The sequence below is a fragment of the Lytechinus variegatus genome, chromosome 11, assembly GCF_018143015.1.
Source record: "Lytechinus variegatus isolate NC3 chromosome 11, Lvar_3.0, whole genome shotgun sequence".
Classification (NCBI taxonomy): domain Eukaryota; kingdom Metazoa; phylum Echinodermata; class Echinoidea; order Temnopleuroida; family Toxopneustidae; genus Lytechinus; species Lytechinus variegatus.
The window spans coordinates 34,710,309-34,727,319 of NC_054750.1; the positions used below are offsets into that span (position 1 = coordinate 34,710,309).

At 39.0% G+C, this 17,011-nt stretch overlaps 1 protein-coding gene and 1 long non-coding RNA gene across 3 annotated transcripts in view; one reads left to right on the forward strand and one right to left on the reverse strand.

Moving 5' to 3' along the window:
* Positions 1–1,543: 1,543 nt before the first annotated feature.
* Positions 1,544–17,011, forward strand: part of LOC121423861 (sodium/glucose cotransporter 4-like) — a 33,171-nt gene continuing 17,703 nt past the window's right edge. Inside the window, exons 1-2 of one of the 2 annotated variants that reach the window (XM_041619372.1) lie at positions 1,544–1,886; positions 14,771–14,842. In XM_041619372.1, coding sequence (XP_041475306.1) covers positions 1,794–1,886; positions 14,771–14,842 — 165 coding nt within the window. In that variant the 5' untranslated portion in view covers positions 1,544–1,793. The remainder of the gene's footprint in view (positions 1,887–14,770; positions 14,843–17,011) is intronic. The other variant, XM_041619374.1, reaches the window with a different exon arrangement.
* On the reverse strand, positions 6,641–11,907 carry LOC121423862. The gene is made up of 2 exons (XR_005971320.1): positions 11,342–11,907; positions 6,641–6,749 (listed from the first exon to the last, which is right to left on the reverse strand). It is a non-coding gene; the product is annotated as an uncharacterized LOC121423862 (long non-coding RNA).

Here is a 17,011-nt window from a genome sequence, read left to right on the forward strand (position 1 = left end):
GGGTTCTATACAAAAATGAACGAAACAAAATCAATAGTACAGAAGGAGGAACAGATGGACATATACATGTACATATAGTACTGATGTTATAAAATACGTAACAATGACGTTTTACGTATACAATATATGCAAATACATATACATACATATACAAAATACATGCACATATAAACATAAATGCATATATATATATATATATATATATACATACATATGAACACATACACATATGATGTACAAACATGATACATGCATATTTATTTCTATATATTCGTCATGTTTGTACATCATAATGTGTGCATATGTATGTATATATATATATATTATATATATATATATATATATATATATATATATATATATATATATATATATATATATATGTATTTATGTTTATATGTGCATGTATTTTGTATATGTATGTATATGTATTTGCATATATTGTATACGTATAACGTCATTGTTACGTATTTTATCACATCAGTACTATATGTACATGTATATGTCCATCTGTTCCTCCTTCTGTACTATTGATTTTGTTTCGTTCATTTTTGTATAGAACCCATGAAGAAGACCTAAGGCCGAAAGCTCGGGGATTAAAATTGTGGTCTATCAGCAACGTCAAATCGTCTTGTAATTTTTCGCCTATATATATATATATATATATATATATATATATATATATATATATATATATATATATATATATATATATATATATATATATATATCCTACGGCCCTCTCCATACTCTTGATCTCAAATATAATTATGAAGGAGACCCGTATACGAAAAATATGAAAAATCAAGAAATGTGTGTGTACTTTTAAGATCGGGGGAAGGGTACGTGAAGGAGGAAAACATAAGCTGACTTTTACTTCGAAAATTTACTCATCAGTCACCACATTCCCAAAATATATTAAATGGGGGATTTCATTGCCTTTAAAAACCACACTCACTGCAAAACCATGGAGTTCAAACTAGATGGCAATTGGGGGCAAAATCCCGCGCGAAGCGCGAGCTTACATTTTAATGTAGGCCCTACTGACTTTAAAGGTGACCTGTTAAGAGTTGCTTGCAGTGAGTCATGAAAGTGATATCTCACTAAATGAATAATGCAAGCGCGAAGGGCGATCTGAAAATTTTAATAACTTGAGATGATAACTGGATGTTCTAAGCACTTTTTTCAATCATTATAATAATGAACAAGATAGGTATCTAACTAAACAACTGATGAAAGCGCGAGCTGAATAAAAACAAATTATTTATGAAAATGATGAACACGCAGGATGTGAATAATGACAACTCTAATTGCATTATCCACGAACGGACGTGGGTTCCTAGTCGAGTAAAATTTCATTATGCTTGGATTAAATAAAAATACCAGAGACTTGAATGCAAGTTATTTAATAGATCGTAATAAAGCATCACTTGATTCCCAAGGAGCGTGTTTATTACGTGAGAGATAGCTATGAACGGCGTTAGGATCATTCAGGCATGTAAAAGTTGAACAGTAAACTTTCTCTCCGATTCAATGAGTGCTTCTCTATACCCTCTCTCAATCATGCCAAATAGTTTATTTTACATTTCTTTCATACCGCCTGCATTCTCTGTCCAGGATCACCACGCCCTTGTTATTGATACACTGCAGATTCTAGAATGGGCGCGAAACAAATTTGGTTTGCATCACTTCCAGTAAATGACTTATGACTGATTAATATATTCTTCCCATTGCTATAATAGTCTGGTAACATTAGAAGACTGATCCTACCAACCGAACAGACCACTGCAACCATGGGCAACCTCGTAGCGAATGGAAAGATAGAGATCTGGGATATTGTAATCATCGTGGTCAACTTTCTTGGCGTATTTGCTTGTGGAATATGGGTAAGAAATTTTCAATAAATCTAACAGCTATGCTATCCAATTATTTTCATTAGGCTAATTTGTTTTTTGCTGCTTATCACCAGATATTTTTTTATTGCAACAACGCTTAGACAAGCGGGAAAGATGTGTTAAGCCCAAGATCACCCCAAGAAAAAAATGGTTTAAGTACGTATAGAAAGCAACAAGCAGGTCTAATGTTGAAAACCTCACCTGTGAAATAAGAAACTTATGATAAATGAAATTCACCAAAAATCCTGACCGATATTGCAAATATGAACTGATGAAGATTTTTTTATTGTGTAATTCAAACAGTAGGGAGTGAGTGACATCGTCGATTTATTATTCAAGTATAGCAAGATATTAAGCACCAGTGACGTCCATCATGTTTTGGATGGGGGAGGGGGCAAGAGTAGAAGAAACAAAATCATCATTTTCGGTACGCACTGCTCGCCAAATTATAATACAGAGATTTCTCTGCGAAATGCACCCCCTTCTAATAACATATTTTAAGTAGTAATTAAAGTCAAATTTCATGGTTTCATGTGCTTTAAAAGACCTAATTGCATTAAATATTATACATTGTTCAGATTGATAAAGTTATTGGGGGTGGGGCAATTCGATGTGTTTGCTCTCATCCCAAATTTTCATGGGGTTCATAGAGGGGGAGGGGGTGTCCCCTGATCAACGCTCTGGTTAACACTAAGTTAAATTAAATTCGTGTACATCTCTGTCCTAATTTAGTTCAAATGTATTTCAGGTTGATCCAAACGAATATTCTGAATCCTGTAATTTATTCGATGGAATCATTCGATGGAATCATTCGATGGAATCCCGGCAGGATTAATTCCTTGAATGCATGAGCGCTGAGAGGCAGCTCGAGCTAAAGCCGGGTAATAATAATAATAAAAAAAACGCGCCTCGGAATAGAATATTTCTAGATAGATGGCGCTATATAAATGCCTATTATTATTATTATTCACGGCTAACAAAACAACAAGAACAAGTGAATTGCGATTTGTCGTGGCTTTAATGAAAATAGAGATGAATGTGCATCTTTACCAATTCTGCTTTTTGTGTACAGTGTATGAATATCATCACATATACATATACCGATAATGTCTGTAACCAACCGATACCCTTGTTTAATAAGCTCCTCGGAGAGGGGTTAAACCCCCGGCTAGAAGGCCCCCCTCGTAAGTTCTTCAATGTTTAAAATTCATGGCTGTTTTCCCACTGGTTCCCTGCTAGCCGGACCGGAATCCCAGCACAGCTATTAATTATGAGCTATCGGTGGATTACAGATGACATAAATATAGCATATAGAGATATATGAATGCCCATGACTATAGACCAGCCTGCCCGCCTTTAAGATCAGGTCAGGCTAAGATTAAACTTTAAGCATGACACAATTATTTCAGTTTAACAGCGTTCTCAAACATTTGTATGTACAAATAGGTCCCCCTCACCTAGGTAACGAGTGGGGACCTGCAACTTACATAATAACATAACATAATTGATTAAAATCCACATGCCTGCCCTGGCATGGAAAGGAAAAAAGGAGGTACTTTAATAATGCGCCTCTTACTGAAATCATGCCCCCAGAACTTCAACTGCTTGTTTTTCAACAACACACAAGGCGTCAACACTCCTCCCAAAAACGAGTAAGGGCGAAAACCCGCCTGCCCACTGGCCAAAATAGGACAGGAGGATAAAATTCCCTTACGGCCCACTTATGCACGACGATCGTTGTTAGGATTGGTGTGCGACCAGGTCAAACACCCTCGAATTTGGATTCGTGTTACGCTCTTCTATCAGCCTAGGCTCTGCCTAGATTCTGAAATTAACCACGAAAAGTATACCATCACCCTCCAACTACTTCATACACCATTCATTATAGAGTATCATATAGATTCAACAAATACAACTTCCCTGGAAAATATAAATGCAAAAGTACTTGTACCCCCCCCCCCCCCCTAATCACACTTTGCCAAGATCAACTACTGCTGGTATTCAAGCCAACTATAGGTATCCAATTTTCATCCCACTGAAAATATTGAGCCCCTTAAAGGAACTTTAATAAAGGAAATTGAATTCAGAAAGAAATTTGTTTCACCAAACGAAATTCACTAATATGGCCATACTCTGGCAAAGGGAAGCAAGGTACGAAAGTATCACTCGTTGTAAATGACCAATGCGTGTTCGTCATTAACATATACATCAATGCAATTAAACTAAATAATATTTTCTTCAATATCTTTCCCCAAAACGATCATTTCTTCACAATTTCTGCCTGAACGGGCAGCACACAACAGATATTTAAAAACCATAACTCAAATCTGACTGATGCGTGAGCTGCTTCCTATACCAAAGGTGGGCAGTATTAATAATAAATACACCATGACAAAATTACCATACAAATTCACATAAGTATACCAACATACTACGCCTAAAGACCTGAACATTCGGCTGAACTTGAAGAAGCCTAAAAATTGGGACAATACTTCCGTCTAATTCCTAAGGAGTCCGATGCAGACCCGAGAAATAACTTTATCTGAAATGAAGCCTATGCAATCTTATCAAACATTTCTTCATATATAATGCTCATGGTAGAGGAAAATAAAACATACATAGAAATTATGAATTCATAAACATTTCTTCTCAAATGACCTGAGAAAATTATAATTTCAATCCCCAGATTTTTTCTATAACCATCCATAACTTGGATTTTTATGACAACTCACATGAACGTTTGAGGCATAACCTGCTTCATAGTAATTTCGAATTGACTTCTTCCTTGCAAACAAAAACTAAATAAACAAAATAACATTAAGAATGCACAAGGACAATAAATACACAACCATATCCATAATATGCAAGAATCCCCCCACGATATATATGTCAACATCCCCCTTAATTATAACTAGAGGATGGTAATGGGGAGGAGGTGGGAATTTTGTAAGCACGCTTTACACATGCACCGTCATCTCTCTTCATTGAAAGCCAAAACGAAAATGAAGCATTCCCCGCACTTTTATCCGCGCATAGCTCAACCGCGGCAAATGTCTGGCATTGTGCCCAAATTCTTTGGCGCGGGCGCCAAAAAGCGCTGCCCCGCCCTTTACGGGTCGGGTCACGAGCCCTTTCTCGGGCAACCACGCCCCCTTTCAAAATCAAAACAAACTAAAATGTGTATTTTGCTAGCCCGCTAATAAATCATTTTAAATCGTCAAGCCGTCTTTAAAATCCATTATTCACGGCTAACAAAACAACAAGAACAAGTGAATTGCGATTTGTCGTGGCTTTAATGAAAATAGAGATGAATGTGCATCTTTACCAATTCTGCTTTTTGTGTACAGTGTATGAATATCATCACATATACATATACCGATAATGTCTGTAACCAACCGATACCCTTGTTTAATAAGCTCCTCGGAGAGGGGTTAAACCCCCGGCTAGAAGGCCCCCCTCGTAAGTTCTTCAATGTTTAAAATTCATGGCTGTTTTCCCACTGGTTCCCTGCTAGCCGGACCGGAATCCCAGCACAGCTATTAATTATGAGCTATCGGTGGATTACAGATGACATAAATATAGCATATAGAGATATATGAATGCCCATGACTATAGACCAGCCTGCCCGCCTTTAAGATCAGGTCAGGCTAAGATTAAACTTTAAGCATGACACAATTATTTCAGTTTAACAGCGTTCTCAAACATTTGTATGTACAAATAGGTCCCCCTCACCTAGGTAACGAGTGGGGACCTGCAACTTACATAATAACATAACATAATTGATTAAAATCCACATGCCTGCCCTGGCATGACCAGAAATACCCAATTATTCTTGGAAAATACGTGTTTCAGGTGGCCTAATTGCCAAATTACCGCCAAACGAGAATATATAATTTATTTATATATGATCGACCGCCAACAAACACGTCAAAATTTTACTCGTATCTACCAAGATATTCAATAAATCTTAGCAACCATTACAGGATCATTCTACTAGTATTCACCAACGTTATCATCCTTAGTGCTTTTACCAGGGGGGGGGGGGGGTACCAGGGAACATTGCTCATTCCTCCATTACAATGTATATCTAGGTTATCCATAACTGACCCCAACATGATTTAATGCATGCATACATTGAACGTAAATGCATGAGCAGCTAAATAACAACAAATGATACATTATGAAAGCATAGACACACTGGTGAAACCGGCTCCAGACCAGCCAAAACCCTTATTCATACTATCGGATCGGACGGTCTGGAGTCGGTCACGCCGGAGCGACTAAGGTAAAATGTATAAATACATACTCAACGAAGATATGAAAGACCAACTTTTAACTCACTGATAAATCTGTCCAACCCTTCATCGGCCAGATGTAGGCCATCAGTTCTGTACAGCGAAATGTCATTATGGGATATTGATGGATGCGGTATGGCTTTACCATGAAATCTTGCAGCTAAAGCCTTGGCGTACCTATTGGCCGCCCTTCTCTTTAAGTCCAATTTACCTTGATCTCCTGTACAGCCAGCGGGGTACCAAACCCTCTCCAAAATGTCCGACCACACTATTTGAAATTTGTCCTTATTGGCGTCAAAAAGTCTATACGTCAAACTAGCCAGCTTCTTCTTGGACAGTGCCTCAATGTCATTCGTTCCTACATGCAATACTACTACTGAAGGCTTTGGTTCACTCCGACCCATCTTATCTAACCAATCGCTTACCCCTTCAATTCGTAGCCCCCTTTTCCCCAACCAGCGGACCGACGTTCCAAGTCCAAGGTCAGCCTCGCCGGTGTTCTTCGCCCTGCGATGTGCCCAAAACACTATCGAGTCCCCTATGATCCACACCACAGGTCCTGTAATAGAAAACAAGAAAAGAGGGCTGGGCAGAATTTTGAAGTATGAAAATTTCCCCCTGAAAGGTCTGCTACCCTTCACCACCCCTTCATCACGGGGTTTTCCCCTCCAAGATACAATGTATGTAATCACATTTTTGACCCCTCCCCTTAATCCTGAAAGCATTGATATTAAACACGTCATTATACCGTTGTAACATTCTCTCTAAAAAGCAGAATGCTCGTAATTGTGTGATATCATTAAACCCGCACTTACTCATTCAATATTAAGCCCAGAGTTATTTTGATGATACATGTATATTGATATCAACATGTACAGGGGGGGGGGGGGGGGGGGTCGTTATGATCAATCTGATGTTCCAAACACCTTCCAATCAATATAGTACTATCCCTTTCTTCCTTTTGTATAATGTAATAATGTATAATGTATAAACACATTCCAACCAATATATAATAATGTATAATGTATAATGTCTGAGCACATTCCAATCAATTTATAATAATGTATAATGTATAATGTAAAATGTATAAGGTATAATGTATAATGTAAAATGTATAAGGTATAATGTATAATGTATAACGTATAAACACATTCCCATCAATATAGTACCATCTCTTTCTTCATTTTGTATAAAGAATGTAATAAAGTATAATGTATAATGTATAATATATGATGCATAATGTATAATGTATAATGTATACTGTAACAAGGGCTCCTTTGTAAACAAGCCTCTTGGCACTGAACATACCGCCCTGCTTCTGAATAGGGCTGAATAAAATAAAACAATACCATGTAAGCAGATATATCGAGAATTATACACCCAAATATCCAACAACCCATCGGCCACGGCTTTGATTAAAGCACATGTCCTCGTGTAAAGTAAACGCGTTGTGACATTATTGGAAGATAACTTACACCTGATTTTGGTCAAAATGTCAAATAACCTAAAATCATCATTTCATATATATTTTCGTTCTTTTTTTTTTTTTTTTTTTTTTTTTTATTTTTTTACTTAACCATGTCGAGTCTTATATATCTCCGATGTGCACTCGAAACCCAACGCCCCATGCGTTGGATTTCTTCATCCGAGCAACCGGCCATGGCAGCGGTCGTAGCCGCCCCAATACGAAAGGAATGCGATGAAAACATTGCCGCCGGCATATCCCCGTATGTCAAACATCGTTTTATCATGTTTCCAAATTCACGCCTAGTTAGCGGGAGAGCACCATATGAACAAAAGAAGGCTCCACCATTCTTTGGGCGGATTTCTAAATAACGAATAACCGCCATCACAGGGCAGCTAACTGTCCCCAACTCTGGTATCGAAATGGTGCACCCATTTCCCCGCTGGTCAGTCTTTGACTTCCTTAGGAATAATTCCACCCTGCGATGCGGTGCATCGCCAGTGACCCTAACATCTGTGTGCTGCAGAATAGACTCACATCTATGCCTGGACTCTACTGTCAACTCACTAACTCTCAACAAACCATAAAATGCCACTGAAAAAGCAGCAGAGTACATCAAAACATCGTAATGACTACCACAAACATGCCTCAAGTAGGCGAGCATTCTATTTAACACAGACAATGTGATTGGATGCCTAGCATCTCTTCTCAAAGTACTTCGCCTACACCCTTCAATTAACCTTGTAATCACAAAACTCTTGGTCACATCCTTTAGCCCAGATGAACTCATATAAAATGCCAACCCAGATATGTATGTTTGAATAGTAGACCCTGCATATCCCATAAAGGATAAATAAGAAATGAACTGCGCCACCCATTCTACATTAGGGGGTAGCTGGGGGTCGTATCCGTACACTTTACAAAATTTCACGTATGCCCCCAAGGCAATAGAGTAAGTTGTGTGTGTTCGAGCTGCCCTAGAAGCCATCAGCAGTCGACTTCTCTCGATAGCCAGCTCTTCCAAAGACGGACTGGAACCTCCACGCCCTCCCGGGCGGCCCCCGGTGCTAACGCATGGAACCTCGGCATCTGAAATCGAGATAGTGCATCAGCTATACCATTATCACATCCATGTACATGCCTAGCCCTCAACACTATATTATTGCTTAAACATATAATCACCACCTTCCTCACCAAAACCATAATATCAGGGCATAGCGCCGACTGCTTGTTAAGTACTGCCACCACGGCCTGATTATCACAATTAAACAATATATTCTTGTCCTTTAGCTCCATGCCCCAAATCTCCAAGCCTACCCAAATAGGGAATAGCTCTAAAAAAGCTATAGACCTCCTACCGGCCTGGAAATCAGCAGGCCACCTGGATTGAGCCCACCTGCCCCCAAAGAAAATTCCAAAACCAATGCCAGCCGCCGCATCAGTGAAAAACTGAATTTCCTCGCTTCCAAACCAGCCTGGAGCCCGGAAGAAAACTTGACCATTAAAATGTGCCAAGAACTCCAACCAAACCCGCAAGTCAGCCTTAGCCCCTCTCGTCAACCTAACCATGTGAAAAGGACGCTTAACGCTCTTAGTTAAGTCAATGAGCCGTCTCATGAATGCTCGCCCTGGAGCAATTGCCTTACATACAAAGTTTAGACTACCTACAATCGACTGAATGTCTCTTAGGGAAATTTTTTGTTTCTGTACCGCCCAATTTAATTTCCCTACTAATTTCTCAATTTTGTCCTCCGGTACCCGAACCTGCTGAGAAACGCTATCTATTACCAGCCCAAGATATGACAACTGTGTGGTCGGGCCTTCCGTTTTTTCTCGCGCTATGGGCACCCCAAATCGTTCGCAAATTGCTTCAAAACAATGCATTGCCCGCCTGCAATCCTCCGAGGCAGGGCCGCCTGCAAAAAAGAAATCATCCAAATAATGGACAATATTTTGCGACTTCGCAACTTTTCTCGCGCAAAACTCTAAAAAAGTACTAAAACATTCAAAAGTGGAACAAGAAACTGCGCAGCCCATCGGCAAACAACGATCAAAATAGTAACGACCATCTATATACATCCCAAGCAACTCAAAATCTTTTGGGTGAACAGGCAAGAGCCTGAAAGCTGACTTAATGTCAGTCTTTCCCATAAGGGCACCCCGCCCCAATTGCGTCACAATATCTACCGCCGAATCAAAGGACGAATATGTTACTGTACACTGCCCCTCCGGTATGCCATCATTAACTGAATTTCCCCTGGGTGCCGATAAATGTTGAATCATACGGAACTCCCCTGGGGCCTTTTTGGGCACCAACCCCACTGGTGAACACCTCATATTCTCGAAGGGAGGAACAACAAAAGGCCCAACTATCCTACCTAAGTCTATTTCATCCCTCAATTTCTTTTTCAACGTATCCATGTGTTCGAATGCTGATTTCAGGTTTTTAACAACCAATGGGACCCTGTCCCCTTCAAAATGTAATGAAAAACCAAACTTAAAACCATTATACAAGCACTGAGCATGCTCCTGATTAGGATAAGTAGCTAACATGGGCACCAAACGTGCTAACTTAATAGGGGTCGGAGCAATAGACGACACCGCACTAGCCGTAGACCTATTTACTGCCAGCGGGACTGGAACCGGCCCGCCCTTGGCTACACTGCTTAGCCCCATGACCTGTCGCCTGGCAGCGGGAACACTTGTGCTCATAGATGCAAGCTTTGCCTCGCATGCACTTGCCTCTATTAAAGGCAAAGCACACGCCTCGGCTGGGTGTGCCATTGGCTCCGGGTCCCTTTCCTCCGAAGGGAAAAGATTTTCTCGCGCCGTACTCCCCTCTGTAGAACTGATGGCGAGGGGCATGGGGTAAATTGTGGCGCTGCCGCGGACCATTAGAGGCCACCAGCATCAACCACAACTCGGCGTCGACGCTCGCCCAGGATCGCCCGGGTAAACGCGCCTGCTTGCTCCTAAACTGAGTGTCATAGTCACGCCAGCCATAACCTGCAAACGCACGGGCTGCATGCCTTATCAAATCCATATATTTCATGAGCTCCCTGCTCCTTTCAATGTGCTTCTCAGCGTAAATTGAGGCAAATACTAGAAACACCGAAGTCCACTGCTCTACCGACATGATTTTCTTAGCCTTTGATTGAGGTTGAAGTTGCAAACCAAGACCAGATCCCGATTGACACAAACTCAAAGTGGTGTCACCTACACTCAAGGCCCCAAACTCATCACGTGCATTATTATGCTTAAGGAGCACTCCCAAATCTATATATTCACTTGCCCAAATTTTTCCTTCAGTGAGATAGCCACTTCCACACCTAGTGGGTCGCATGCGCTAATAAATGGTTCCGGTGCCCCCAACACGGCAGAAAGCCTAGGCGCCTGGGGCTCAGATCTCTCAACACCGACCTCCACTAGATCTAGGCCTAGATCTTCGGCTACCCCTGCCGACCGCGCCGGCACTGAAACTGCTGGCTGAGCCTGCCCCGAGCTACCGGTATCCGACTCCTGAGCTACTATCTCATGCCAAGCAATAGATCTGCCCACGGGCGCCTGGCCTTCCCGCCCCACTAGATCTAGATCTAGCTCTGCCATTTTATCACTAACTTTAGACCTAGGCCTACCACTTTTTTCATCAACATCGACAACTTGAGACTGAGAGGGATTTAACTCACCGCTCCTTCCTGGCCCGTTGTTGCCGCCTCCCAGCCCCAGATCCACACTTGCGGGGGTTGACGTCGCCCGTGGACCTCTCGGCCGACCCGCCTCCTCTTCGGTGTGTCATCTCCCTTCCTCGCACCTGCGGTCGTTATTTTCTTGGCCTTAACCTTTGGCATGATCAACTCGCGAAACTAGAGTTAGACTCGAAGCTCCGTCACTCAGCCCAAGTCCAATGAATCCTGGATGCAATCACCTCCAAAGTTCAATCAAGCGAACCGCCAAGAAAAAATTCAATCCTGAAGTTGCAAACTGAATCTTTTAGGTCCACAAATCGGCACAGCTAACTTAGCCTTAGTTCTACGGCAACAATTCCTGAGGCTGAAGTCTGAAGACAGTAAAAAACTGAAATCAGCGTCTGTATAATCCAATAAAAGTATGAATCCTTTGTGTAGATATCCGGTATAGGTAGCTAGACAAATGTCGAAATATCTGCCACCTAGGCCTAGTTGCCAGTGCCGAAAGAAAATTTTCAAAAAATTTTGTAAGCACGCTTTACACATGCACCGTCATCTCTCTTCATTGAAAGCCAAAACGAAAATGAAGCATTCCCCGCACTTTTATCCGCGCATAGCTCAACCGCGGCAAATGTCTGGCATTGTGCCCAAATTCTTTGGCGCGGGCGCCAAAAAGCGCTGCCCCGCCCTTTACGGGTCGGGTCACGAGCCCTTTCTCGGGCAACCACGCCCCCTTTCAAAATCAAAACAAACTAAAATGTGTATTTTGCTAGCCCGCTAATAAATCATTTTAAATCGTCAAGCCGTCTTTAAAATCCATTATTATTATTATCATTTTGACGCCACGGGTGAGGGAGAGTGGGGGAGTAACCAGAGCGTTGTTTTGTTATTGGTTGTGTTATATACTTTTTGAGGGGCTCACATTGTACAAGCATTGCTTTTTAGTGGGTCCCTCCATTTCCATCTTAATTCAATTTCTATTGAAAAATAGTATATATATTTAAAACCTATACAATGTGTTGCCCAAATTGTCTAAGTGTTTTTTCACAACTTATGTATCATTATTATTATTTTTTGCAACGGATACAAATATTTATGTTTATATATGGCATACAATTTGTTTTTGTTTGATAGAAGTGAAATAAATAAATTTGAATTTGAGTATATATCTCTCTAATATAACATTTATTAAAATTAAAAACCTATCTATTCCGTAGTATGTATGTATAGCACCTAGGAAGCACTTGCATTGCAATAGAATATATAGATAGAGTTTTTGCGCATATAAATGCATATTATTATTATTATTATTTTGGGGGATGGCCTGTGTTATTTTCTCCAATAATTTACTTTCAAATATCATAAATATTTTATGATGAATCTTCTGACAAGTTTGATCATAGTGATAAGGAGGAAGTAGGCCCTAGTATTAAACTGCCTGATACCCATCATTTTTGTTTTCTCACTATGTTATTTTGTTGAATGAAACAATTTTCTTTCAAAATTTGTTAGAAACAGATGGATTTCAAAATGGAAGGAAATAACATGTTCATGTATGTGTTTTTAAACATGATTATATATAATATTTATGAAACATTATAAAATACGATATCATTCTTTATGATTTACCCTTCGCCGCAACCAAGCGCCTGGATTGTGCCTCGTTTTTTCACCATTTTTAATATTGAATATAATTTCATTTTTGTTTGCTTTCTTTGCCCAGTTTCGTAATGTAATATGAGTAGAGAGGATACAAAAGAAATGAGAATTAAGTGCATAAATGGGGAAAAAACGGACAAAAGTAGGGGAAGGCGGGGTAAGTTTCACAGGGGCAAGTTGAGTCACCACCCCAGGCCAATAATGAACGAGTCAGACATTGTGATGGTGTCATGTATTGATGACCCATTACATGACCCTTTACCCAATCATATTGTTTTCGACTTTGAAACAAAAAGTACTTTTTTGACGGAAAACCCCAATATTTTGCCAAAAAAGTATTTAAAAAAAAGGTGTAAAATAAAGGAGTGTTGTTTACCCACACAAGTCTTTAGATATAATAAAGAAATGAGAACAATATTGTTAGTCCAGGTATGGATCTTTATTCTTGCCATAGTCTTTGAAATGATGGATGCATAAGGAAATGTGTGGATGTGAAAATATCGCATTAAGTTCGGACAGGGGTACTTTGAGCCAGCCAACATGGGGCAACTTGAGCCATGGTAATTCTTATGGTAATAAGAATGAAAAAAAGTGAAAAGTCATTGATATGCAGGCAGAAAGGTGTAAATTCTTTTAGTTCTTTTCAATTCTTTTACTTTTAGAGGATGTTAGTATTTATAGATAATTAGCAAGTGAAAAGACTTGAAATAAAAAAATTAAATGCTGCTTCTTCCCGCATACATTTTGAACATAGATTTTGTGGCTCAACTTACCCCAGGAGGTGGCAAAACTTACCCCACATATGGGGCAAGTTGAGCCATTTGACATCGTTTTTTTCAAAGGTCACAATTAATTTCAGTGTGGGGGTAGAATGTCATATATAGGTGAAAAATATTTCCCAAGAATCAAAGGCAGAGTACTTATTTCTACAATATTATTAGTCATATCAGTTCTAACATGCAAAATGCAAAAAGTGTCACAACTTACCCCGCCTTCCCCTACTTAAAATAAAAAAATAAAATAAAACCCCAAAAAAATTAAAGTCCAATTTTCAACAATTTCGGCTCTCGCTTCGATCTCGCATTATTGTCCGTACGACATACCTAGTTTGATTTTAACATATTCTTAAAGTTTCCGTTTTTAAGGACTACCATAACTGGTAAACAGGGGCCCGTTTCTCAACACCGTCATAAGTCTAACTTTTTGACTAAATCGGAGATAGTGAAGTACTTGTCCGCTAACCGTTTCACGAAGCCCTCTTTACCAAGATCGGGTACAACAACTAAACCTCACTAAATATTTATGACACCTCCGAGCCTGCCATAACCCTTTTTCTTAATGACGTAGTGGAATCACGTGGGTAGACTATGACATGCAAAAGTGCCGAGAAATTTGAAAAATATAATCTTACGTAATCAATCATAGAGGTTGAAATTACATCACAAACAAGTGGGATAATGCATTCAATGATAATTGTAATACAAAGAAACTATAAAAACCGTTGGTAATACGCCACAAAACCATTCATTTTGAAATAGTAAAATAATTTAATCGATAAAGATTCTACCACGTCAGGCCATCCATAACTGAACTCGTATTTCTTGATTTCAGACCTTATTACAACCACTTTCTTGAAGATACATTCACACTTGAAAATAAAAGACGATAGATCTTGGTCCTCATTATTTCGCGCTTCTCGTGCGATACTATACAAATAGCCTAACCATCCCTTTATTTGATTCTCAATTTTCTTTCTTCTTATTTTAACAGGCATCATTCGGACGTGGGAAAGACAGCACCAGTGGCTACTTTTTAGCTGGGCGGCAGATGCCATGGTATATGGTAAATATTATGATTATCATATTAATTCATCATTTTTTGCAAGGACATTTCCCAGTGACTGTTCGAATATTTGAATTTTTATTTCTGAAAATCGATAATTCGACAGTATCGTATTTGGGGGAACAGGAAGACATTGTAACCTCAGAGCAGCGGATAATCAAAGACGGGATATATATAAGGTACGTAAGCAAACTACATGTATCTAGATACACAAGGTTATAAAGATACATTATAGGGTGCATTTAAGGTTTATTCACATTTATCCCCAAATTTAACATAGTTTGTAAACACTTTGTGACATAATTCATTTGTCAATGTTATGATAATACATTATAGGCCTACATGTATGTGTAGATCAACTTGGGCATTGTATTTCAAGCAAATACAAACCAGTGAAAAAATCCCCGAAAACCTGATACAAGTATGTAAGAGAACCTCATGATAAATGTAGCATGGAAAAATAAGATGTTTAATACAATGCAATCATCAAACCAAACGACAAAATACGTGCGAAACCCAATTGCATAATGAACAAAGCATTTTGAGGAGCCAGAGCTATGGCATATCTGGCACCATTTCTAAAAAGAGCAAATTCTTTTTAACAAACACAACTTATTTTACTGATTTATTTTGACATTATCAGTAGGTATTCTTTGCAGTGATGCCAATTTTGACTTGCGCCAATTAAAGTAATGCATAATGAATCCAGACGCCAATGATGTCAAAATCCTACATGAGTTGGTGAACATATTTGCTAATCCATTTTCAATTAAATGAAATTGAAAATTGTTGCTAAAATGAGTTTATTAAATCAGTAAATTAGTGGAAAAGGTATTTGAAATGGATTTTAATAAACCCTTATAGGATTATGACATCTGGAGCCCGTTGCATAAAACTTTTTACCTGAGAAAACTCGGGTTGTTTTTACCGGAGTTTTTGCCCTGTGTTAAAGTCAATGGCAGTAATCAGACTAACCTTAGTTTTCAGTTTTTACCGGAGTTTTCTCAGGTAAAAAGTTTTATGCAAGAGGCATCTGGATTTATTCTTCAGTCTTGCCTTAATTTGACGCAAATCAGAATTTACATCACTGAAAAAACACCTCTTGGTCATCCAAGCGTTGAACACTTACCACATGAATATGGTATGAAATCATTTAAAAGAACATACTGTTTCAGGTCATATTTAATAATCATGTGTTCATGACTTTTTTCTTCCTTAAATAGGGGATCTATGAGGTGTCAGTTTTTTTACTCACACGGTGTATATATAATACAGTGCGTCCCAGAAAAAACGAAACCGAGATTAAGCGATGATTTATCATAACTTAATCACAAATACAATAGACAAATGACCTACCAATGTAAAGCTTAGAATCTCCCCTTTTATTCCTCATTCACGCATGAGTGAACAAAAAACAATTTGAAGAAAGGATACTAATAACTCATTTGACGGGGGTATCTGAATTTCAAAAAGAAAATCACATGCCTAAAAAGTTCAATATCTGCTCTTTCATTTGATACCCTAATCACAGAAAATGGCCAAGTAGTAAAAAAGTTATAAGTTATGTTTCCTTGAAAAAAAAGAAATATATATACGTATATGTATATATATATTTCAATAACAAATTATGTGAGCGCGAAGCGCAAGCAGAACATTTTTTATGTTCAGACAATAAAAAGAGACATTTTAAGGACTGTTTTTTGTCGGAATTCATGAAGAGCAGACATTATCTCACCTATCCACCATTTCAAACGTAAGAACAGACTGGACTGTTGACTTTTATATTCATGCCTTAAAAGGCAGGCGCGTAGCCAGGGGGGCGGTGGGGGCGGTCGCCCCCCCCCCAAAAAAAAAAAACGTCCCAAAAAAAAAGAAGGGAAAAAAGAGAGGAGAAAAGAAAAAGGGAAGGGAGGAAAGGGGAGAAAGGTAGCTTTGTGTTTTTTTTTTCTTTTTATTCTTTTTTTTTCTTAAAAGAGAAACTCCATCACTCTTGCTCTAAATTTATATATGAATTTTTCTTCCGCGCTGTGCGCAGTTAAATGACAATATTGCAATTCTCCATTGTTTCCCCCACCCTTTCTCTAACCCTGTTTTTCCACCTCAGGTATATGTGTTTCTTACCGGTTAAAGTTCAAATGTATCCATTAGGGCATGGAATTAGAGTAAGGC